This window comes from Amblyomma mixtum, chromosome 10 (assembly GCF_055824585.1).
Source record: "Amblyomma mixtum isolate Tamu chromosome 10, ASM5582458v1, whole genome shotgun sequence".
Lineage (NCBI taxonomy): Eukaryota > Metazoa > Arthropoda > Arachnida > Ixodida > Ixodidae > Amblyomma > Amblyomma mixtum.
Genome location: NC_143021.1, coordinates 126,653,839 through 126,677,097, shown reverse-complemented (window position 1 = coordinate 126,677,097; position 23,259 = coordinate 126,653,839). Strand labels below are relative to the sequence as shown.

The 23,259-nt window shown below is 51.3% G+C and overlaps 1 protein-coding gene, 1 long non-coding RNA gene and 1 pseudogene across 2 annotated transcripts; all 3 read right to left on the bottom strand.

Annotated features, from left to right (window-relative positions):
- Nucleotides 1-678: 678 nt before the first annotated feature.
- On the bottom strand, nt 679-3,803 carry LOC149326893 (uncharacterized). Its single transcript, XR_016286428.1, has 3 exons — nt 3,741-3,803; nt 2,579-2,690; nt 679-765 (listed from the first exon to the last, which is right to left on the bottom strand). It is a non-coding gene; the product is annotated as an uncharacterized LOC149326893 (long non-coding RNA).
- An 11,169-nt stretch (nt 3,804-14,972) lies between these two features.
- On the bottom strand, nt 14,973-18,555 carry LOC149326892 (uncharacterized; annotated as a pseudogene).
- Nucleotides 18,556-20,699: 2,144 nt separating this feature from the next.
- LOC149326891 (uncharacterized) lies at nt 20,700-22,623 on the bottom strand. The gene is made up of 2 exons (XM_089564077.1): nt 22,230-22,623; nt 20,700-22,181 (listed from the first exon to the last, which is right to left on the bottom strand). The coding sequence occupies exons 1-2, from the start codon at nt 22,560-22,562 to the stop codon at nt 20,700-20,702; spliced, it is 1,815 nt and encodes a 604-aa protein (XP_089420203.1). The 5' UTR covers nt 22,563-22,623.
- Nucleotides 22,624-23,259: the final 636 nt, after the last annotated feature.

The window sequence follows — 23,259 nt, the reverse complement described above, 5'->3', positions numbered from 1 at the left end:
AGAAGGTGCTCACTGCACTTTGGGGGTAAGGTTACGCTGTTTCTTGGAGACTAAGCATTTATGCTGTCGCACATAGAGTAATGTTACGCTCTAATAGCCTAAACTTGCACTGACATAAGAAGAGTAACTTTAAACCGGTTAGGTATAACATTACGCCTTTCTAAAAGGGGTAAATGTTAGCCTGAGGAAAGTATAAACATATCCTAGCATGCAAGGTGCAAGTTTGCACCTTTAGCAGGTAAATTTATGCTATGTATAGGAGTGCAAAGTTACTTTGTCAAAGACTAAACTTATACCATCATAGACAGAGCAAAGTTTGCACCCCTGTGGTGCAAGCTTAAACCCTTACATGATGGATAAAGTTACCCTTCTAGTGGTACAAAGTAATGCCCTACTGGAAAGGGTATCTATGGACTACTCGGTGGTGTATTTATCCTGTCCACACGAGAGCATTATTACCCTTCTGTAGCGTAAACCTGCCCACTGAATGCAGAACTAAAGTTGACCCATATGGTAGAAGCCCGAGTCTTTCTGGAAGTGCAGGCAGTGTCAAAATGTTGTGACGAATCTTTCATGTGAGATGGTCTGTGTCATTGTGTGTTCAGGTGCAGGTACTACTGCAGAATGTACACAAATAATTCATAAACGATTCGGAGAAAGAAACATACTGTCATATTTATTTTGTCACATGCTACACCATATTACAGGAATGACCCTGGCAGTCTTCTTCATACAGGTGGAGGCAGTATGTACCATGTATTTGACCTGCACAGGGAAGAAAACATGTAATGAATTTTGCAACCACAAAGGTCAGACGACGTGACCATGGACTTAGTTAATTCAGGTCTAAAAGTGTAAACCACACAAAAGGCAGGGATAAAGGGAGATGCATGAAAACAATGCCACAAGTGCAGGCTTCTGTTTATTAATGAGAACCAAAATCAGAAAAGATATGCAGGAAAAACAAAACATGTCCTAAATGGCAGCTACTTAATCACTCACATATGCTGACATTATCAAAAGCACACTGGCTTCTCAGGAAAAATCCAGAATATTGTGCCCAGCTGCACGGTCAGGCTGTAGGCATCCCGGATGCCAGACTAATAAGAGGGTCATATCAAGAAACAGAAAAACATGTGCATGAAATGGAAGCTACTAAAAGGTGATAAAATGAAATTGCGTTTAATAAACCCTTCCTTCCATTCTCGTGTTTTTAGTTCTCCGTATCTAGAGTGGTTAAGGTTTCATGCAGCCCTTGCTAACAATATGTCTCCGGTCTCTGATGCCATTATATGTTTTGTTGCCCATACAGTGAATTTTCTTCCTAAAAGGGAAGTGTAGGTGATTATCTGAGCATCAATGAGTGATACTTCCAACTGTAATTTTCCCTGCATATATTACCTGTGAATTCATTTCCGATTAGCAAACAGCAGGAAGCTTGTGCCTGTGATGGCATTTCTGGGTGCGTTCCATTGTCACAGCCTTTCGATACAGTTTAAATACCTGGTGAAAGGCCTATGCACAAAGGCTATGCACTATAAATCTTAGTGTACCACTCCTGGAAAACAAGCAAAAGCTTTCGGCTAAACGTGAAATAATAGCAAGGGCAACTTACACATCTAAAGAGTTGTCTCCATGCATGATGTAACGTCATACCAAAAAAATTATTTGGACCACATTATAATAAAGATACTTTTTATTCATGTTCATAGCCTGTTTCATACTACACCTCTACATTATGCCTGTGCAAAAAGCTTTGGTTATGGACTTCACTGACAGACTACATTAACTACACAAGCAGCATAGAACAGTCTCCTTCATCCAATGCTTGCAGTATATGCAGCAGCAGTAATTCTCAGGAATTACATTTTGCTGGCGCAATAGAATCTTACCTTTACACATCTTTTCAGATGCTTAGCATAATGAAATTGTAAACACTGACTGAGAGCATGCAAGAATGACTATTAAAACAGTTGCCTTCCATATCTGCTGTCACATGCAGGGCACGTGAGCTTAATTAAATTTTAAGTTCACTCCGATGTGAAATAAAACTAATATGGATTCATGTGAGTTATTGGAAATTATTCACATCAGTGAACAAACAGCACCTTCCTACTCAAAAAGAAAGTGTGAACAGTGCAAAGAAGATTAACAGCCTCACGTAGCTGCATATCACATTAAGCTTCACATGCATAAACGGTGCTAGTCATATTAGCTTGGTAGCATGCCACCCTGCCAAGCATTACCATAACTGTGTGTCATTTTTTTCTGACGCCAGCAACATGGATTGTAGGCAGCACCTCTCAAACTAATTCAATATGAAATCTTTGCTGAAGTCCAGCCTACTTTTGCATCAACAAAACTGCATTTATACTTCATGCCATAAAAAGTGGTCACAATTATTGAAACCATTATTCAGTAATTCTTTCAGAACTAAGTCCTCGAAAACATTGAAAAGCTCTAAAATCTCTGTAATAGAATGGCTGCAGCTGCGCAACATAGCATACTATGTTCACGGATGGACATCAAGTGATGATGAACTTACAACAATGTCCCAATTACATAAAAACATACATACCACACACATCTAGTCCCGGCCACTTGTACGGTTTTGAAGAATCCAGGCTGAACTTCGGTGCTAGGAGTGACAATGGTTGTGCACCTTTGCATCCCTCCTTCTCCCAGGTGCACTGCAATAGAGGCGTCATTTATAGCGTTAGTGTAATGGTTAGTGACAACTTATATGTTCATTCAACCACGTAATGGCAGCACACATGCTCAAAAAACGACAGGAATAGTTTGAAAACGAGAAACAACTTTTTATTCCAAATTTTATCCATTACAGCACTTGCCACATATTTATAACAGGCATAACTGACGCAGTGCACTGGCACAATAAGCCTAGACAAACTTCTACAGCACAATGGCCTATTACCAGTGAATTGTCACTAAGTGCCTAACATAATTAACATATTTTCTAACAGCCACACTGTTACTGCTTACGAGATTGACAGTATTCATTACAGAATTTTTTTTTTCGTTGACAGATTACCGCAGTGCAACCAAAATCCTTATTGTTCTAAACAGAAAAGCTTAGATACTAGCGTATTCTTCTATTCAACCTCTTAGAGCGACATCAAACCTAAAGTCTCACTCTTTCACAAGAGAATACAAGAGCACAAAAAGAGGTGACATAGACTGTACGCTTTTGTGAGCTAATGTTTGGCCACCAACTAGCCCCGACCTTTTCACTAGTAAAAAGAACTAAACAAGTTCACTTTTCTCTATTAGTTCTCAGCCTGAGTGAAGAGCCAGTTACATATCAACTTAACACCATTAGCAAGCGCATCTTGCCATTCGAATGCAGTAAAACTGCTGGCATGATAAGTCACATTCTGGGTTAGCAAAAACATTGCAAGGTGTAAGCGAAAACGGCCGCATGCCAGGAAGCGCAGAGCACAAATGAGCTGCTAATTTCTTGCCTGTGAATAAATAAATTTCACGTTTACTGTTTTATCGTTTGCTTGCTACTCCGTAGTAAAGAAAAAAAATTGACGCCGTCCATTCGCAAAAAAAAAGCGGCCTGGCAGAGGCCGCTAAAATTATAAAGGGATTATTGTCCAATAAGAATCACATACAGTGCTGCAGTAGATGTGAGCACTGCGCGCAGTACGTGCCACAGAAGCGCGCACACTAATTTACTCGCCCCTTTCTGAACGGAGACTACGGTTTGGACTTACCTTACTGAATGGTCGTGAGCAGGGACAAATACTTGGCGTTGAAGAGACGACCGGCAATGTTCTTTCGGACGGCAGACGAAGGATCAGAGCCTGCAGCGAAAGAAAGCATGAGAAAGACGCCTGCAGATTGCGCCGCTGCGATCGTGTGTTGTACACGATAGGCTCCCCCCGGCCGCACGCGACCGGCTCAAAACAAGAAATAGCAACAAGCAGCGGCTCGCGCACACAATCCATGATAAAAAATCTGTACTGAGCACACCATAACTTGATGGCAGGAAACAACCCGTATGACCAAACGAAAATGTCACTTACTTGTACGGTTGAAATTGGGCGCAAAGAATCCGTACGATGAGGGCGCCGCGACGATCTGGCGTGCGCTGTTTCTTTCAGACGTTGACTCTTTCGCGAAGATGTCGCCCACTGCAGCGTCACACATCGATGAAGCTTGCACGATGAAGTAATCGCTGAACAGAACCTAAATGCACACAGGCCCGTACTACAAGATAAAAAGAGGAATGCGCTTTGCGACTTGCACGCACGGCACCCAGGCGCGGTAAACAGCGGCTTCGTCTTCGACTCTAGGCGAGCGGCCAATCCAAATAGACAGGCACATGACCTGAAGAGAGAGAAGGGAGCATGGAGGTTCCTCCATGGAAGGTAGAAACCAGGAGAAACAACCCATCGCCAGCCATCGCTTCCAAAGCTTGCTTCGCGCCATAGAGGAATTACAGAGGAGGTTCTCCTTCCTCCATGCTTCGTGCCTTTCTTTCGTTCGGCCGGACCCCGCGCTTCCCCTTTTTTCCTTTTCTCCGCTGACTGAAAGAACGTCTGCGTTCCCAGTAGTGTCCCAAGGTGAAGCCGCCCGCGTGCGGGGCGACAACCTTTGGTCCTTGCAGTGTGCTGGTAGCTTATTTTTGCATGCGCCTGTCTGCCCTTGTGGTATAGTGCCTTGTGGCACGTATCTTTCCGCGCTTTGGGCATGCGCACAACTCTTCCGTTATCGGAGACAACGAGCGCGGCGAGACGCGTCTTGTCAGTCCTTGCAGTATCCCTTTGAAGCTTTTAATGCAGCCTGCTATTACGCAGTATGAATTACGCAGATGCTGCCGTAAATGTGTGGCGTATGCAAGAGAATAGTTTTCAGAGCAGCTGCAGCTTAAAGTTACGAGCATCATTCGGAAGTTCTCGTCAGCTCTCATTCACTACCGCGTACAGGAGGCACTGCGAAATATATATCAATAAACTGCCCTTCCTGTACTTCTAAATCATTCATAGAACCGGCTAAAAAAAGCGATGTAAATGCTGCAGCATTATTGATTCAATGTGAGGTACAGTAACAGTTTTAAGTACTGATATTGCCGCGTGATATTGCTGCTAGAAATTTCAACTTTCTTTTGTGCTTATGGGGCCGCACGTGTGAGGAGAATCCGAAGAAAGCAAAAAAACTGCTCTGTTCAAAAATAGTTTAGCTCAATCGAAATAGTGCCGCGTATCATTGTAGTGTTTGTTCGTTCACGCTCAAGGCTGCAGGAAAGGGTTGTTATCACTTTTGTTCGTGGCGCGAGAAGCGACCAGACTAATCTCGATTGATCGCAGCCATGAAGGGCTGCATCTAGGTTTTTCTAGATTACTGTAGAAGATCTTGTCCTGTTATCTGGAAGTTTCCTTGCCGCCTTTAAATTGAGCGATGCCGCGAGCGGCGGACATTCGTAGTTCGACGACCGACGAGCACGTTTGTTGCTTACTGACGTGCTCAGTGCTGCGTCACTGCGCATGTGCTTGACTGATCAGAGAATTAAGTTCATCTGTTTTGTTTTGTATTTTCTATGTTGAAACAGAAAAAAAAACTTCTCTTTCTACGCCGCCGCCGAGTGATTCAGTTATTTTGCGGGCGCAAGTCAGCCCAAATAAAGAGCTTCGTTTGCAAGTATTTCTGGTGTCTTCCTGACCGCTGGACTGCCGCCACTAAAACGTGACATCTGGTGGAGGTGCTGGGTAGCCTTCCATGTTCCGGACATCCCCTACAAGCCGTGACGCCAGCCCTCTGAGTCATCAACCGCAGGACCTGAGTCCAGTTCACCGCGCAAGCCGACGCCTGCAAGGGGACGCACCTGAGTTCGGGACCCTGCCGAACCCTACCCGGAAGCGAAAGCAAGTACCAACGTCCATCATGACCTTGCCCCAGACGACCACTCCAATCATTCTGCAGCAGCCCCGGGTGCCACCAACCTTCGACGCTTCGCCTGGCGCCGACCCCGAAGAATGGCTGGAGCAGTTCGACCGTGTGGCTGTCTTCAACAACTGGGACGATGCCATGAAATTTAGGTACGTCTTCTTCGCCCTGGAGGGACCAGCAAGAGTCTGGTTCGAAAATGAGGAAGCCAGCCTTGCCAACTGGGAAACCTTCAAGGAACACCTTCTGAAGACCTTCACAAACGTCGTGCGAAAGGAGAGAGCCCAGCAGCTGCTACAGTCTCGCATACAACACCCAAACGAGACCGTTGCAGTGTATACTGAGGAGATGAAGCGTCTCTTCCGGCGTGCCGACATGAACATGAAGGAAGAAGAGAAGGTGAAGTTGCTTATGCGAGGAGTTAAAGAGCAACTATTTGCCGGCCTCGTTCGCAACCCACCGAAAACCGTCGCTGAATTCGTAGAAGAGGCATCCACAATGGAGAAAACTCTCGACGCCCGAGCCCGCCAGTATGACCGCCAGCAGCGCTTTTTGTCAGCAAGCTGCATGGACACCGCTAACAATGATAACCTGCGGGAGGTTATACGTGAAGTTGTGCGAGAGGAGCTCCGACGGTTGCTGCCAACGGGAACGCAGCCGCAACTTTCATCGCTCACTGACGTCATCCGGGACGAGGTTCAACAGGCCTTGGGTGTGACGCCGACACCCACGCAGCCTCTGCAGCCCCCAGCCATGACTTACGCCGCAGCTGTGCGCCGTCCTGCACCTCGACGACGGGACCCAAGCCCCTATCGCCCTCAGCCAGCTGCGTTGGACCGCCGCCCACTCGCCCCAACCCGCCCGTCCTACGAGCGACGCGCGCAGCCGAGGAAATGCGACGAGTGGAGAACTCCCGACCAGCGCCGCCCACTATGCTTCCACTGTGGCGAAGCCGGTCACGTCCTCCGGCACTGCCCATACAGAAGACTGGGCATCCGAGGGTTCTCTTACGACGCTCCACGACCCCGACCCGGCCAGCGACCAGCCGAAATCGAGGAGTTTTTACGTCGGGAAGAATACTCATCGCCGAGCCGCATATCACGTTCCCCGTCGCCATCGTCCCCGCGCTTTGTTTCTCCTAGCCGAGGTTACGCCGTGCGTGGACGCTCCCCCAGCCCACGAAGGTTAAACTAAATAAAGCAGCCTCTGGAGGTGAGGTTGCTTCTAAGCGCAATGACAAAGATCCTCCATCGACGAGTACTCAAGACCATGCCTCAACTACGACGACAACACCGACGACGACAACACCGACGACGACAACATCGACGACGACGACACCGACGACGACGCGGCCAGACTTGAAGCTTTTACCGCTGCCCAGTGAAGTAACGTCGCAGTACGCCCACCGCAGCCTCACTACTCGACGAAGCCGAGATCGGACACCGAAGACAACGTACAATACCAGAACGCGAACAAGTGACCTTGAAGTTACGGTCGACGGTCACGCGGTTACTGCCTTGGTGGACACGGCAGCTGACTACTCTGTCATGAGTGGCCCACTCGCTGTCCGACTCAGGAAGGTGACAACAACCTGGGATGGCCCGCTGATCCGCACCGCAGGTGGCAACCTGATTACGCCGTCAGGACGCTGCACCGCGAGAGTTACTGTAAATGGGAGAACCTATGCGACAACCTTCCTGATCCTACAGAAATGCTCGAGAGACGTGATTTTGGGAATGGACTTCCTGAACGAACATCGGGCGATCATCGACCTTCGATCTAAGTCGATCAAGCTTTCCACGGAAAAAGCCATACCTGTTGCGACGAGCGCAACTCATCACGTTGCCTTAAACGTCCTCGATGAAGCATTGAGCGTGCCGCCCCGATCAAGTGTTCTCGTCGGCATAGGTACTGGAGACATCGAAAATGCCGAAGGTGTTATCGAGGGGAACACCCAGTTACTCCTGGATCGAGGATTGGGCGTCGCGAGGGGAGTCGCCGAAATCCGAAATGGCCGAGCCCAGGTGTTGCTAACCAACTTCACCGAAGAATACCGGCATCTAAACAAAGGTACGACGATCGCTTTCCTCTACGAGCTGGCAGACATCAGAGACATATTTGCCCTAGCCGACCAACCCGTAGAACCATCTGACCAAGGCCATCAACCATCGTTTGATATCAACCCAGCATTAACCCGGAGCAGACAAGACCAAATACGCAGCCTTCTTCAAAAGTACAGCGACTGCTTCTCATCAGCATCGAATGTGCGACGAACCAGCCTTGCCAAGCACCGCATTGTCACAGACGAACACGCCCGACCACTGCGGCAGAGCCCCTACCGCGTATCGCCGCTAGAACGCCAAGCTATCCGCAAGCAAGTTGAGGAAATGCTTCGTGACGACGTCATCCAACCATCGAGGAGCCCCTGGGCAGCACCAGTCGTCCTAGTGAAAAAGAAAGACGGCACCCTTCGCTTTTGCGTCGATTACCGCCGCCTGAACAGCATTACGAAGAAGGATGCCTACCCCCTCCCCCGCATCGACGATACATTGGATCGGCTGTGCAACGCTAAGTACTTCTCATCGATGGACCTGAAGAGCGGCTACTGGCAAATTGAAGTCGACGAAAGAGATCGCGAGAAGACTGCGTTCATCACGCCAGACGGACTCTTCGAGTTCAAGGTGATGCCATTCGGCCTCTGCTCTGCCCCAGCGACGTTCCAGCGAGTAATGGATACGGTGCTCGCAGGCTTGAAATGGCAGATTTGCCTAATCTACTTAGATGACGTTGTTGTCTTCTCCTCAGGCTTTGAAGACCACCTCAGAAGGCTTCGGATAGTGCTGGAAACGATAAAGTCTTCAGGCCTGACACTGAAACGAGAGAAGTGCCACTTCGCTTACGAGGAGCTGCTGTTCCTTGGTCACGTCGTAAGCAAGGATGGAGTTCGCCCAGACCCCAAGAAGACGGCTGCGATCGCAGAGTTTCCACAGCCTAATGACAAGAAGGCTATACGCAGATTCCTTGGATTATGCGCTTATTACCGGCGATTCGTCAAGAACTTTTCGCGCATCGCTGAACCTTTGACCCAACTTACCAAGGCTAACGTGCCTTTTAAATGGGAAAGGCCGCAAGAGGAAGCTTTCAACGAACTGAAGCGCCGCTTACAGTCCCCTCCTGTGCTCGGGCACTTTGATGAAAACGCCGAAACCGAAGTTCATACCGATGCAAGCAGTGTGGGCTTGGGAGCGGTCCTCGTTCAGAAAAATGGCAGACAGGAGAAGGTTATCGCGTACGCTAGCCGTTCACTGTCGAAAGCCGAGGCCAAATACTCGACCACCGAGAAAGAATGTCTCGCCATTATTTGGGCCACGTCGAAATTTCGCCCCTACCTGTACGGACGACCATTCAAGGTTGTGAGCGATCACCATGCTCTGTGCTGGCTAGCCAATTTGAAAGATCCCTCCGGCCGCCTTGCTCGTTGGAGCCTGCGCCTTCAAGAATTCGACATAACTGTAGTCTACAAATCTGGCCGCAAGCATTCCGACGCAGACTGCTTGTCGCGAGCCCCCGTCGACGCAGCACCGGAAGAGGAAGACGACGACGCTTTCTTAGGACCGGTAAGCGCGAGCAGTTTCGCGCAGCAGCAGCGCTCGGATCCTGAGTTGCAAAGCCTGGTTGATTATCTGCAAGGCAAGACCGCATCGCCTCCCCGAGGGTTCAAGCGCCAACTGTCGTCCTTCGTCCTTCACCATAATGTCCTTCTGAAAAAGAACTTCGCGCCCAACAGGACAGTGCATCTTCTTGTCGTACCCAGCACCTCCACCAGATGTCACGTTTTAGTGACGGCAGTCCAGCGGTCAGGAAGACACCAGAAATACTTGCAAACGAAGCTCTTTATTTGGGCTGACTTGCGCCCGCAAAATAACTGAATCACTCGGCGGCGGCGTAAGCAACAAACGTGCTCGTCGGTCGTCGAACTACGAATGTCCGCCGCTCGCGGCATCGCTCAATTTAAAGGCGGCAAGGAAACTTCCAGATAACAGGACAAGATCTTCTACAGTAATCTAGAAAAACCTAGATGCAGCCCTTCATGGCTGCGATCAATCGAGATTAGTCTGGTCGCTTCTCGCGCCACGAACAAAAGTGATAACAACCCTTTCCTGCAGCCTTGAGCGTGAACGAACAAACACTACAATGACGCGTCTTTCCGCGCTTTGGGCATGCGCACAACTCTTCCGTTATCGGAGACAACGAGGGCGGCGAGACGCGTCTTGTCAGTCCTTGCAGTATCCCTTTGAAGCTTTTAATGCAGCCTGCTATTACGCAGTATGAATTACGCAGATGCTGCCGTAAATGTGTGGCGTATGCAACAGAATAGTTTTGAGAGCAGCTGCAGCTTAAAGTTACGAGGATCATTCGGAAGTTCTCGTCAGCTCTCATTCACTACCGCGTACAGGAGGCACTGCGAAATATATATCAATAAACTGCCCTTCCTGTACTTCTAAATCATTCATAGAACCGGCTAAAAAAAGCGATGTAAATGCTGCAGCATTATTGATTCAATGTGAGGTACAGTAACAGTTTTAAGTACTGATATTGCCGCGTGATATTGCTGCTAGAAATTTCATCTTTCTTTTGTGCTTATGGGGCCGCACGTGTGAGGAGAATCCGAAGAAAGCAAAAAAACTGCTCTGTTCAAAAATAGTTTAGCTCAATCGAAATAGATACAGGTGTAGAAATATGGATTTAATAAAGCCGCATCGAGTGATCAGAAGCGTCAGGCAAACAAAGAGGATTCACAACATTTGAGGAAGATGGCGCAGAAGAGGGCTTCAAACGACAGTCGACCACTGCTGATGCAGCAGTTCTCACCTCTCATCGTTCTAGTGTTCGCGAAGTTCTCAAAATATTTTCAAAATGGGTCAACAGAGCAGAAATGGAGCACTGCCAGCGCTATGCCAGCAAGCATCCGTTAAGACGCTTCAACCGACTGGTTATTCGGGCGATTCCGTCTATTATACGCGCTTTCATTTTATTCAGTATAGGCAGTTGCCACCGCCGAATTTATGCTTTTGTTAAAGATTGGTTCGTCAGTGCGATACAATGTGTCCTTTAGCTCAGTTTTATTTGTGCGTACAAGACAAAAGTCTCAGTCATCCGAAGCAACTTACGATGATGAAGGAAAACCTGCCGGTTTATACGCCGTAGTTTCATTTATTTTCGAGCTTGGGTCTTCGGGTTGCGTCTATTTAGTGCAATGTACTGTTTAGTGCTTATCATTAGCCTCTAAAGGAAAGAGTTATTTCCTGACGCATGAACCATTCCATAAGAATTCACAATGCACTGCCGCAATATAAGCGCCTTGATTACTGTTTCCTCTGACACCCGGTTTGTTGCGGAATTCGATGCTTCCATAGCGCTAAAGTTCGAAAAAAAAAATTGGAGGCAGTCAACTTCATTTCTGACTATCAGTACTACTTGACTGCATTAAAGCTGCACGGAACAACCTGAAAGCTTCCCCTTCCCCTTCCCTTGTTTACTAAAAGCTAAAAGTTACGTACACGTACACTGAGTTTAAGCTAATTTCTGCTCTTGTAGGCGTGCAGCAGAATTTCATACGCAAGAGAAGTTCGAATAGACTTAAATCGCATTGGTCGCCTCGCACCCTGTTTATCAATTTAAAATAAGCTGAAATTGAATTGCTTCTAGTGAAACACTTGTACGCGCCAAAACATGATCAGGAAATGCAGCTATCTCGAAAATTGATTACTATGGGCTTCGATATCTTGTGCCGAGAGAAAGGATCCGTACACCTGTTGGAAAGGAAACGTAGAAATGTCTTTTACGCTGCGTTGAGGAGTTTCCGAGCACGTGTACAAATACTGGTGATCTCATAGTAGACCAGCAAAAGTGCGACTCTGAGGCCTGGCTCGTGTCTTGGTAAAAGTGCTCTGAACAAAAAAGTACGTATATATATGGAATGGTCAGGCCACGTTCACAACTCAGTTCAGATGGAGAATTATTCCTTCCCTAGTGTCTTGCATTTTTGTTTTTCAGCGTTGTCAGTATCAGTGGTGAAGATCACGCGTTTATCAGCGAGTAGGGCTCTTTTTTGTTGTTGAAATGGAGCAGAAATATGAGAGTGCAATTTATTCAGGATTTGCGTTACATTGCATCTTCAGCTAACATAAAATTACTGCGTCAACAATCTCGCTCGTTCGTCTGATTTTGATTTATTAACTTGTATGCATGTTAACCTGAACCCTTTCTATTATTCGTCTGTTATTTGCTCAGGAACATGTGCCACAACGAGGGGTTATTCGAAAAGCAGTGCACGTTATTCGAAATTGTACGGAGGGAATTAACCGCCCTGGTATTTATCGTACGCTATTAGAAAATGAAGAGCAGCGCTGACTAATAGAGCTTACGCTGGCTCTGAAGCAAAACTGTTCCTTTTAAAGCTTTTATTACCGCTTTAATAAAAGCTTAACCACAAGCCGAAATTATAAGCGCAATAATTTTCATGCCTCTGGTGTGTTGAAGCGCTAAACTGTTGATTTCGTTCATAGCTGCTATTGGTAAGAGGAGTAACACAGCACCGATCATGCCGTCTGTCTTTGCAGACTTACTTCTTTTTAAAATGATATCCAATCATGAGTATGAAAGCACATGCACCGAATATTAGTGATTAATTTGGTCGCTAGCAACCAAGAGCATGTTTGCATGCGTGATGGCTGTCGTGGCCGATCGCGGCCAATGCACCTTTTTTCAGTAACGTTCTGTGCATCCGCCAAGCCGCCTCCAGGCGGAGATGGGCAGAAGATCGCTGTACGTGTTCTTCCAAGAAATAGCTTCTGGTCCCTTGAAGAAGCGAGGAGGCGCGGTCAGTGTCGCCAGCGCGGGTGAAAGGATCAATGCAGTGGGGGAGCGTGAGCCAGCGTAGCTTTTAAATATTGTCCTCAAAATAACCCCGCCACCCCGCTTTCGGGAGAGGACCGTCTTCGAGAGGGAGGGGAGGCGGTGAGGGCTGCATACTTTGCTGTACAGCGTCTTCGCGCCGAGGGAACACAGCTGGTTTGAAGAGTAAAAAAGGGGGTAAGTTTTCTGAAAGAGACTAACGGCCTCCACCACCTCCACACGGGTGTAACGATGCACTCTGCAAAGTGCATCGTTAGTCCATGCGCCTTCAGATAGCATAAGTCGTGAAGATGCACCCTTCTTACACCCTTTTTTCTTAGAGTGTAGACCGGGTTTACATCCCCTCCGCTCTGGAAGCTTGCTTGCTTCAGTGCGCAGTCCTGCCGTTCCCATCAGGCCTTAAGTGAAGCGACCACTTCCCCGTGTTAGATTGCGCGCAGCGCCTGGCCGTTCGTACAACCTCCTGATGTGGCGCATGGATCCCGCGGTGCTCTTTGATGAATAGGGTCTTATTGACATTCGCACTGAAGTGTTTGACACTGACACTGAAGTGTTTGTGTACGTTGGAGGTGTCGACCGAGTGTCTCCCGCTTTTTGGGACGCGCTCAAGTGTTGTTGGCGGGATGTGCTCATTCGGGCGGGGAAAGCGTCGCGCGTTCGCGTCACGACCGCGCTGAACGACACTCTGCGCGGCATGCGCATCGTCCGCAATGCAGGTACCCTTACTTTCGCGATGCGAGAGTATCTCGAGACGTTGCGCGTGCGCTATCACTGCGTCCTCGAGGACAGTTCGCGCGCGTCCCTCTCTGCCCTTTCCTCTCGTTTGCCGCTCGACGACGGCGCTGCCCTCGCCCGGGCCATTAGTCGGCGCGGTGACAGGGGTAATCGCGTGCAGATGGTCGCGTTGGAGGACGGCTCCACGTCCTCCGACCCAGCTGTTATTGGGCGCGTGTTCGGCGAACACTTCGCGGCACTCTTCACGTCCAGAGGACTCGATGAGCAAGAGGGTTTCGAGGAGGCCGTCGGCTCGTTTTGCGGGCGCCTAGCTCAGCTCCCTGAGGACGCTTGCGCGGCGCTCAGGTCGCCCATTACTTTAGACGAGGTTCGAGCAGCCTTAGGCGCCATGAACCAGTCCATCGCCCCCGGCCCGGACGGACTGGTGGTCAGTTTTTATTCGGCCTTTTTCGAAGTCCTCGGCGAAGTCCTCGGACCTCGAGGTCCGAGGTCCTAGTTGACCTCTTAAACGTCCTTTTTGACACCGGCTCCTTTCCTCCCTCGTTCAGTGTGGGCCGCATTGTTTGGATCCCGAAGGAGGGTGGCACTGCGTCTAGCCCTTCGGCGTGGCGACCCATCACCCTCCTTAACACCGACTATAAGCTCGTCGCCACCTTGCTTGTCCGGAGGCTGCGTGTCCACCTGCACGACTTGGTCAGTCCCTACCAGTCCTGCGCGGTGCCCGGAAGGTCGGTGTTTGCCTCGCTCACACTGACGAGGTACGTGTTTGAGTATGCCTGCTCCAAACGGGTCCCGGGAGCCTTTGTCGCTCTCGACCAGGCGAAGGCGTTCGACTGCGTGGAGCATGGTTATTTGTTCGCCGTACTCCGCGCTTTCGGTTTTCCCGAAAGTTTTCTCCACATACTCCGCTCTCTATACGCAGGCTTCAATTGCCAGTTAGTTGTGAATGGCAGCATCGCCGGCTCCTTTCCAGTGACGCGGGGAGTGCGACAGGGGTGTCCGCTTTCGCCGGCCCTCTTCGTCATCGCACTCGACCCGCTGGTGCGTAGGGTTGCTGCAGACAGGCACATTCGGGGCTCCCCGTTGACCGGGCAGGAGACGGTGGTTGTCTCCGCGTACGTGGACGACATATCCCTTTTTGTACGCGACATGTGCAGCTTTAGCGCTTCCTTGACTACTTTTTCCCAGTACGCAGCTGTCTCCGGAGCGCAATTGAACACGACAGAAAGCCACGCCCTCCGGTTCGGCCAGTTCAGAGGTCCTCTGCCAGCAGACATTCCCTTTGTGAGCGCGGTGCGCGTTCTTGGCGTGCTTTTCGGCCCACTGGGGTTTCTCCCCGCGTCTGGGACGAAGTTGTCTCGCGGGCAGCAAGCGCCTTCTCCGACGCCGCGCGCTTCAGTCGGTCCCTACACGCGAAGGTCGCCGTGGTCAAGACGCGAGAATGCGCCTTGGCATTCTATGTGGCACGCGTCGCGGCGACCCCGCGTCGTACGACGGGCCGACTGGCGTCCCTGGTTGGGACCTTCGTCTGGGAGGGCGGGACAGCGCAGGTTGCCCGCCACCTCCTTCACCTTCCGACGAGCAGTGGGGGCCTCGGTCTGCCCTTCATCCCGACCGTTGCACGCGTACTCGCCCTGAGGACCGTCCAAAGTTTGTTGGCGAGCGAGTTTTATCCCGGCCGCTCACTCATGCTGTACTGGTGGCACGGCGCGGCACGCATTTCTGCCCGGGCGCCACACCAGCCCGCAGACGGAGGCCTTTGTCCTTTTACCGTGGCGTCGATGGTATGAAGTCAGCGCTCGAATCCGACCTCGCCGACACCAACGCAGCTAACGTTGCTCCCACGCGGATTAGCGAGCTTGTTGCGTGTTTGCGGCTCTCCGCGGACGACCAGCGCGCGACAGCTGTGTCCAAGTGGGACGCTTGGGCGAATGGCCGGCTGCCGCACAAAGTGCGGGACTTTGAATGGCTCAGGCACTGGGGCGTCCTCCCAACGCGCCAGCGCCTAGCCAGGTGGGGCGTTGTGCCCAATGAAGAATGCGCTAACTGTGGTGCTCCCGAGAGCCTCTCGCATGTGTTCTTTCACCGTGTAGCCGCAAAAATCATGTGGCACCTCGTATATAGACTTTTTCGTGTACGCCAACACTCCCGTGGCGGGCGGTGGCGTGGCTGCATCGAGCAGCTGGTGTACATTTCAGTGATGTTTGTTTTGTTGCGGCGTTGGTGCCTCGCCGAGGCGCACCGCACTCCCGCCCGTGCCATGTACCCGGCCTTGCAGAACTTGCGTCTCATCATCTGGAAATACCCGTCTGACCGGCTCGAAACAGATGGCGAGGCGCAGTTCCTGCGACACTGGCACACGCTCTTTTATGTAGTGAGGGAGGAGGGCTCGAGATGCCTCTAGTGCCCTACTAGCCCCCTCCCTCCCTAGTTTCTTTTGATGGTGCCAAGAGTTGTTTGATTCGTGCCATTGTTTCGATGTGTGTACACCCGCCCTCTTCCCTTTATCATGTGTGCCCCCCCCCCCATCATTTTTTGAGTAAGGGGGCCATCCACTCTGTCCTCGTTGAGGAGTGATTGACAGGGCGCCCTAGACTTTGACTGCCCTTTAATTTGGAGGGGTGACTTAGTGCCCCTTACCTGCACTGTTTTACTTGGAGTGCCTTTTTTTTTGTATAGCGAACAGCCCTTTTTGTTCGTTTTGTGCGATCCCTAAGGGGACGTCATGTTTGTACTTTACATGTTACTGAGTACACAATAAATTCTCTTTGTGTATATACTATTATTTACCCACCACGGTTACCATTGTAACCACTGGGTTACGGTTTGCCTTATAACGCATAATGCTGAGACGAGAAACGCTAGAAGCAGAGCTTCATGCTGTAATAGAATATCCTTGGTATGGAGGCCGCCATCTTGAATTCTATCCATGGAATCAAAATAACTCGCAGGCTCGAACCGTGGCCACTAGAGCCAACGCTGTAAAGCTGCTGTGGTTTAGCATTGCTTTATGCTAAATATTGCGCGAATACGCAGCTTTTTCCAGGCTGGAACCGACACCACGTACCTGAGAGCGCTACTTATGTTGCACTGACTAAACACACCTAGAGACTCCCAGCGATTTATACAACGGGCATGGCGTCACGCAGAACCGGTGATGGCGTTCCGTGGACTCCTTGGCACCGCTGCAGCACGCTGTCGCGTTACATACTTTAAAGCGAAGCTTAAACACCTTCTAATATTTTCATCGTCAATACAAATTTACACTGTTCTGCAGAGCCCATATCTGCAGCAAAGTTTTCAACGATAAAGCGCACTGTTCTATTGACTTTTGTCCTCCACAGTGGTGTCCACGCCAAAGCATGCAAGGTACGTGCCTGTTCTAAGAGAGCGACTATTATTTGTATACCAGTGTTATTTGATGATTTAGACGATGTCCAGTGCACAGCGCGAGAGTGTGTTGCAGCTTACGCGAAGTGGGTTCGGTTCCGAGGAAAGCCTAGCGCTCTCGCGCAGTGGCCAGCGGAGTGAGAGAGTGAAAACTTTATTGTATCTTTCAAGGGATTCGCGGTTGTGAAGTCTCCGTCGTCTTCTCTGGCGCTGGTGACTTGAGGCTTCTCGTAAGCAAGGGTGGGCCCCTATCCGAAGGCTCCACTGCGTCGTGCTGCATCAGTCGCGTGCTGCACTAAGGCCCTTTGGGTCGCGAGCTCGCCGCTGGTGAGCCGACTCTGCCATTGCTCCGCACTCGGGTGTTCGTGTTGGTGGAATGCTTTGTTGCGTTCGCATTCCCACTTGATATGATAAAGTGTAGGTGTGGCATCGCACCAAGGGCAGGTGGCTCTGTATTGTGTCGGGAACATCTTATTAAGTATGTGCAGGTTAGGAAAGGAGTTGGTCTGTAATCTGCGCCAGCCGGTCGCTTCCTCCTTTGTTAGGGCTTTGTGTGGTAGTGGATATCTAATTCTAGCTCCCCTATGCAAGTGCAAGGTCTCTGCGTATCCCCCCTCGCAAGCCTGTAGGCGGAGTTCCGGAGCATTTGACTGCCCTGCTCGGAATGCGTTACCTCGAGCTAGGCTGTCTGCCCTTTCGTTCCCCACTATGCCCGCGTGGCCCGGGATCCAGATTAGGTTATGCCTGGGTTTCTCCTCGGCGGAGGTTACCCCGCTGAGTATTTTAAGGGCTGTTCTGCTGATCCTGCCCCTCGTGTAGTTCCTACACGCCTCCTTCGAGTCCGTCAGTATGTTGAGAGATCGGCCCGTTCTGTAGCCTTCTGCTGCCGCCAGCGCAACGGCAATCTCTTCGGCCTCCGCTGTGCCGGCGACCTTTGCCGTGGAACACGTGATCATGTTTCCTTCCTTGTTTACCACTACCGTCGCGGCTACGCGTTCTCTCTCGCGCGGATATACGGCAGCGTCTGTGTACACGGTGTTGTCTAACTGGGCTAGCGTTCTCTCCACGTACTCGGCCCTCGCTTTTCGTCTGTTTTCGAGAAGATTGGGGTCCATGTTTTTCGGCAATGGTCCTACGTTAACGGTTTTCCTAAGGTGGTCCGGTACGTCCGCGTATCTGTCTACCAGTCCGCTCGTGTCCCGACCCAACCTTCTTAGCAGCGCTCGTCCCGTGGGGGTGCCTCTGAGTCTCGTGGTTTGCGTTTTCAGCAGAGCTTCGGCGAGCTCGCTGAAGGTGTTGCTGATGCCTAGCTGGAGCAACTTTTCGTTCGACGTGTAGTTGGGTAGGTGCAGAGCAGTCCTGTACGCCTTCCTGAGAATGATGTCGGCTTACTCTCTTTCCGCCTTGGTCGTCGCGTGGTACGGCAGGGAGTGCGTGACTCGGCTGACAATTAGGCTGTTAACTAGCTTGAGAGTGTCTTCTTCTCTCATTCCATATCTCTTTTGGGAGACTCTGTTGATCATACGGCCCACCTGCTCTGCCGCCTTACTCAGCAGGCTGATGGTGTGGCTGCATTTCCGGCTTCCTTGCAACCACATGCCCAGGATCCTTATCATGTTCTTTTCCGGGTTGTTGTGTCCCTCGAGAACGACCTCCTATGTCGCTTGGGTGGGATCCTTGCCGACCATGAGGAGTTCCGACTTCTCCGTCGAGCATCTTAGGCCCCTCTCTCTGGTGTAAGTTTCTACGCAAGTTGCCGCTTCCTGTAGTTTTTCTTGCTTCTCCCCGAGTGATCCTTGGGTGACCCATATCGTGATGTCGTCGGCGTACATCGCGTGTTGGATGCCCTGGATCTCTTGAAAGTCCAATCATTGCCACGTTGAAGAGGACGGGCGATATGACGGATCCTTGGGGTGTGCCTTTGCACGGCGTGGGGAAGACGTCGCTTCTCAGCTCGCCCAGCCCCACGGTCGCCGTTCTGTCGCTCAGGAAGGCTCTGACGTAATCGTGCGGTCTCTTCCCGCAGTTGGTGCTGTTGATGCCCTCCATGATGGCCGCGTGGCTTACGTTGTCGAAAGCCCCCTTTATGTCGAGGGCCATGACGACGTTTTCGCCCGCCTTCGGCATCGCCTCGAGCACTTCCTCCTTGAGTTGGAGCAGCACGTCTTGCGTAGAGAGGTTGGCTCTGAACCCGTACATGCTGTTCGGGTACCATTGTTCGTTTTCCAGGTGCGACTGGATTCTCTTAGTGATCACTTTCTCGTACAGCTTGCCCAGGCACGACGTTAGAGATATCGGCCTGAGGTTCTCGATCTGGAGCTTCTTGCCTGGCTTCGGAATAATCACGACGACGGCGTGTTTCCACTCCGCCGGCACTCTTCCCTCTTACCAGAGCTTGTTGAGGTAGGTCGTAAGCTGATCTATCGCCTCGTCACTGAGGTTCCTTATTAGTGAGTTCCGGATCTTGTCCGCCCCCGCCGCCGTGTTCTTCGTGGCCGATCTTATCGCCTCGACGACCTCCTCTCTCGTGATGGGTCGGTCCATGGCCGGGTTCTCCTCGCCACGGTATTCTTCTCGGTAGCTCTCGACCTGATCTTTGCCGTAGCACTTGATCCGGACCTCTTCGAGTAGTTGTTCGTCCGTGCCTTCGTATTGGTGCACCTGCCTCTGTATCGACTTGCTGCCTTCGGATTTGTTTTTGCTCGGGTCCATGAGGGCCTTGAGGATCTGCAACGTTCTGGCTGTGCTGAGGGTGCCGTTCAGCGAGTTTCTGAATTGCTTCCACCCCTGCCTGGCCAGCTGCGTCGCGTACTGCTCTGTTTGCTTGGTTATATCAGCAATTTTCCTCTTTAGCTTCCTGTTGAGTTTTTGTCTCTTCCACCGCTTGGTGAGCCCGCGTCTCGCCTCCCATAGGTTTAGGAGCCGCTTGTCCACCTCCGGCGTTTGTTCCGTTCTGTCTACTTCTTTCGTGTATAGGTCTTGGATTCGTCTGAGTTGTTGGCTCCACTCTTCCGCAGAACCGATGTCGCCCTCGAGCTGCTTGCAGTGCGCTCTGAAGGCGTCCCAGTCCGTCAGCCGAGCCGTGCCAATCTTCCTCCTGACGTTGTCCGCCACCGTGCAGATCCTTATTATGTGGTGGTCGCTTCCAAGGTTCTCGAGTAGGTTTTCCCACTCCGCTTGTTTTGCGCCCCTTATGAAGGTTAGGTCGGGACTCGTGTCTGGACTGACGCTGTTCCCCTGCCTAGTCGGTTGATTCTCGTCGGTTAGCAGCTCGCATCCTACGTTCTCTGCCGCCTTGCAGATGCCGCGTACGTTTTTGTCCTCTCTGTTATAGCCCCATCTCGGACTCTTGGCGTTAAAGTCGCCCGCTATGATTAAGGTGTTCTGTCCCGCCAATTTTTTCGCCTCCTAAGAGCCTAATAAAGTTCCCATTTGTTTGCTTGGGTGGGCTGTATAGATTTACGATATAGGTCCTTTTGGAATTTGTTTTCTTTTTGGAATTATCTCTGTAATTACGTGTTCGACCTGGGTGTCCTCTATTTCTTTGTGTGCTATGGCTACTACTTGTTTGCTTATGAGGGTCGCAGTGCGACCGCTTTCCTGACACGTGTAGCCCCTGAGTGTTGGGGTGTTGTTTCTTTCTTGTAACATAATTACATCCGGTGGGGTTCCTCTGGTGTATATGAATTGCTGCAGGAGGCCTTGCTTACGCTTGTACCCCCTGCTGTTCCATTGCCAAAGTTCTAGTTGTTGGTGGCGTTCTGCCAAGTTTTGTTATTGTTGTTTGTGTTGGGGGTCTCTGCGCCGAACCTGCGTTCGTTGAATAGTCTGTCTCTGGCGTCGTTGGTGGTTCTTTGCGTGGTCTGGTTTTTAATATAGGTTCTAAAGTTCTGTTCTTGCAGGGCAAATTTTTGTTGTGTCTGTTGCAGTTCACTTTGCATTTGCTGCATCTGTCCCTGTAGAGTCATTATGAGGTTTTTTATATCAATGGGGTTTCCCCCTTCGTGGTTTTGTTGCGCCATGTCCATCGCCTGAGGTGGTGGAGTCGGCGTTCTAGCCGGCGAATAACCCGCCCTCATTTCTTCTTTCTCTCTGATAATGTCATTTAGTTGTTTCTTTAGTTGCCTCGCTTCCTCGCGACTTTTCTCGAGTTCGCGCCTGAGGCTCGTAATCTCTTCTAATAGTCGTTTGTCTTGTGTGGTTTGTATGTTGTTAGTGTTAGAGTGCGGAGCAAAAAGTGATTTGGGAGGGCCGTCTCCGCAGCTCACCTTAACACCTCCGCCGCTTTTCTTCTTCTGTTGGCACGGCTGCTGCTTTTGCTGCGGCTGTTGCTTGCCGGCGTTGCCCAGGAGTGGGTAGGACCCGTCCCGGTTGGACCCTCGGCTCTGGCTCCGGCTGCTGCCGCGGCTGCTCCGGCCCGGGTCCTGGCTCTCGTCCCAGAACCATTTTGGTCTTCTTCTCCGGCTGCGGCCTCGGCTGCGCCGCTGCTGCTGCTGGGGTCCCCACCGCAGCTCGCTCGCTGACTTGAGGCGTTGTTTGCAGTCTCTCGTGCCCACCGCGTGGTCGCCGCCACACAGCAGGCACTTGGGTGTGCATTGGTGCCCTGCCGCCGGATACTGGCATCCGCACTGCCTGCAGGTCCTGGTGTCCGGGTTCGGGCAGACGTCCATTCGGTGCCCCTGTTGGCCGCAGGCGTAGCACACCTGCCTCGTGGGCCGGTACGGGTAGCACCACATCTCCCCGCCGTAGTACAGCACCTGCTTCGGGAGAATGGGGCCGTCGAAGGTGATGACGGCCGTGCTGGATTTCCCGAGCATTCTGGCTGCCAGGATCTTCACGCCTTGCGTGCGGACTCTGAGGTTGGTCTTGAGTTCTTCCGGTGAGGTTCCCGGATCCACGCCGTTGACTACCCCGCGCAGCGTTCCTTCCGGTGCTGCCACGTGTGCGTTGACGGCGTAGCTCTTGCCCTCGAAGCTCAGCTGCATGATGCGCCTAATCTTCTGGGCCGCTTCTTCGTTGTTGGTGCTGATGATGATGATGTTCGATCCGTTGCGCAGTCGGATGATGAGGTCCTCCGCCTTACATCCTTGTTCGGTAGCCGCGACTACCGCCCGCGCCACTTGGTGCGTCTGCAGGTTTTTAACAGCGAGTCCCCTCGGCCGAAGGACTATTTTAAGGTCGTCTCTGGGGAGCCGCGGCAGACTCCGCCTCGGCGCTCCTACTCTCTCTTTCCTCTCCGGCGCAGCTGGCGTTCCATCTGTGACCTTCGCCGCGCCTAAGGAAGGCCCGTTCCCTAGGCTCGTTCCCGCCAAAACTTGCTGCTTGTTATCGTTGCATTGGCGTCTCTTCTGCATTCTCGGCATGGCGATTTCCCAATCTGCGTCGGTTCCGCCATTGTTGCTTACTTGTGAGCGCTGCGTCGATGGGGTGCTGCTTCCTAGGGCTTGGCTGCCCGCCCCCGCGGGTCCGCCTCGGACCTGTTGCTCGGGAGTCGCTTCGGTGGTGTCCTGGAGGTCTTCCTCCATGATTTCTTGCGAGTCGGCCGAAAATCTTGTCGGGCCTGTCGCTGAGGGTCGGTCGTAGCTGGGGTCGCTTGCTCGGGACATCGCTCCCGGTCTTCTTTACCTCGGGCCGAGGCCGGGGAGGCCGCGGAGCCCCGCTCTCTTGCTAAGCCTCGTTATGCTTAACGCCTGGTCGGCCACATGGAAAATTCAAATGCCGACAAAATCCAAAATATTGGAATCACCGGCTTGAATTTGGGGTCCTCGTGGTCCTCTTCACTTCCGGCGTCGATCCCAGCCAAAATTATGGTGGCCCAGTTGGGTTGAACGGGTCAAAAAGCCCAAAAACTGCGGAGCGCATGTGACACGCGTCCGCTCGCCTCGGATGCTTATGTTGCTTTGCGCTAAATACTGCGTGAATACACAGCTTTTTCCAGGTTGGAACCGACACCACGTATCTAAGAGCGCTACTTATGTTGCACTGACTCAACGCACCTACAGACTCCCAGCGATTTATCCAATGGGCATGGCGTCACGCGCAACCGGCGATGGCGTTCCGTGGACTGCTTGGCACCGCTGCACCACGCTATCACGTTACACACTTTAAAGCGAATCTTAAACATCTTCCAATATTTTCGTCGTCAACGCCAATTTACACAGTTCTGCAGAGCCCATATCTGAAGCAAAGTTGTCAACGCTAAAGCGCACTGTTCTATTGACTTTTTTCCTCCACAGTGGTGTCCACGCCAAAGCATGCAAAGCACATGCCTGTTCTAAGAGCGCGACTATTATTTGTATAGCT

What these genes read in the sequence shown, in the direction of transcription:
- LOC149326891 (XM_089564077.1), bottom strand. Translation starts at nt 22,562, where the DNA reads ATGTCCCGAGCAAGCGACCCCAGCTACGACCGACCCTCAGCGACAGGC. An exon ending in GGAACGGGCCTTCCTTAGGC is followed by an intron (nt 22,182 to 22,229) that starts GCGGCGAAGGTC and finishes GAGAGGAAAGAG; the next exon opens with AGAGTAGGAGCGCCGAGGCG.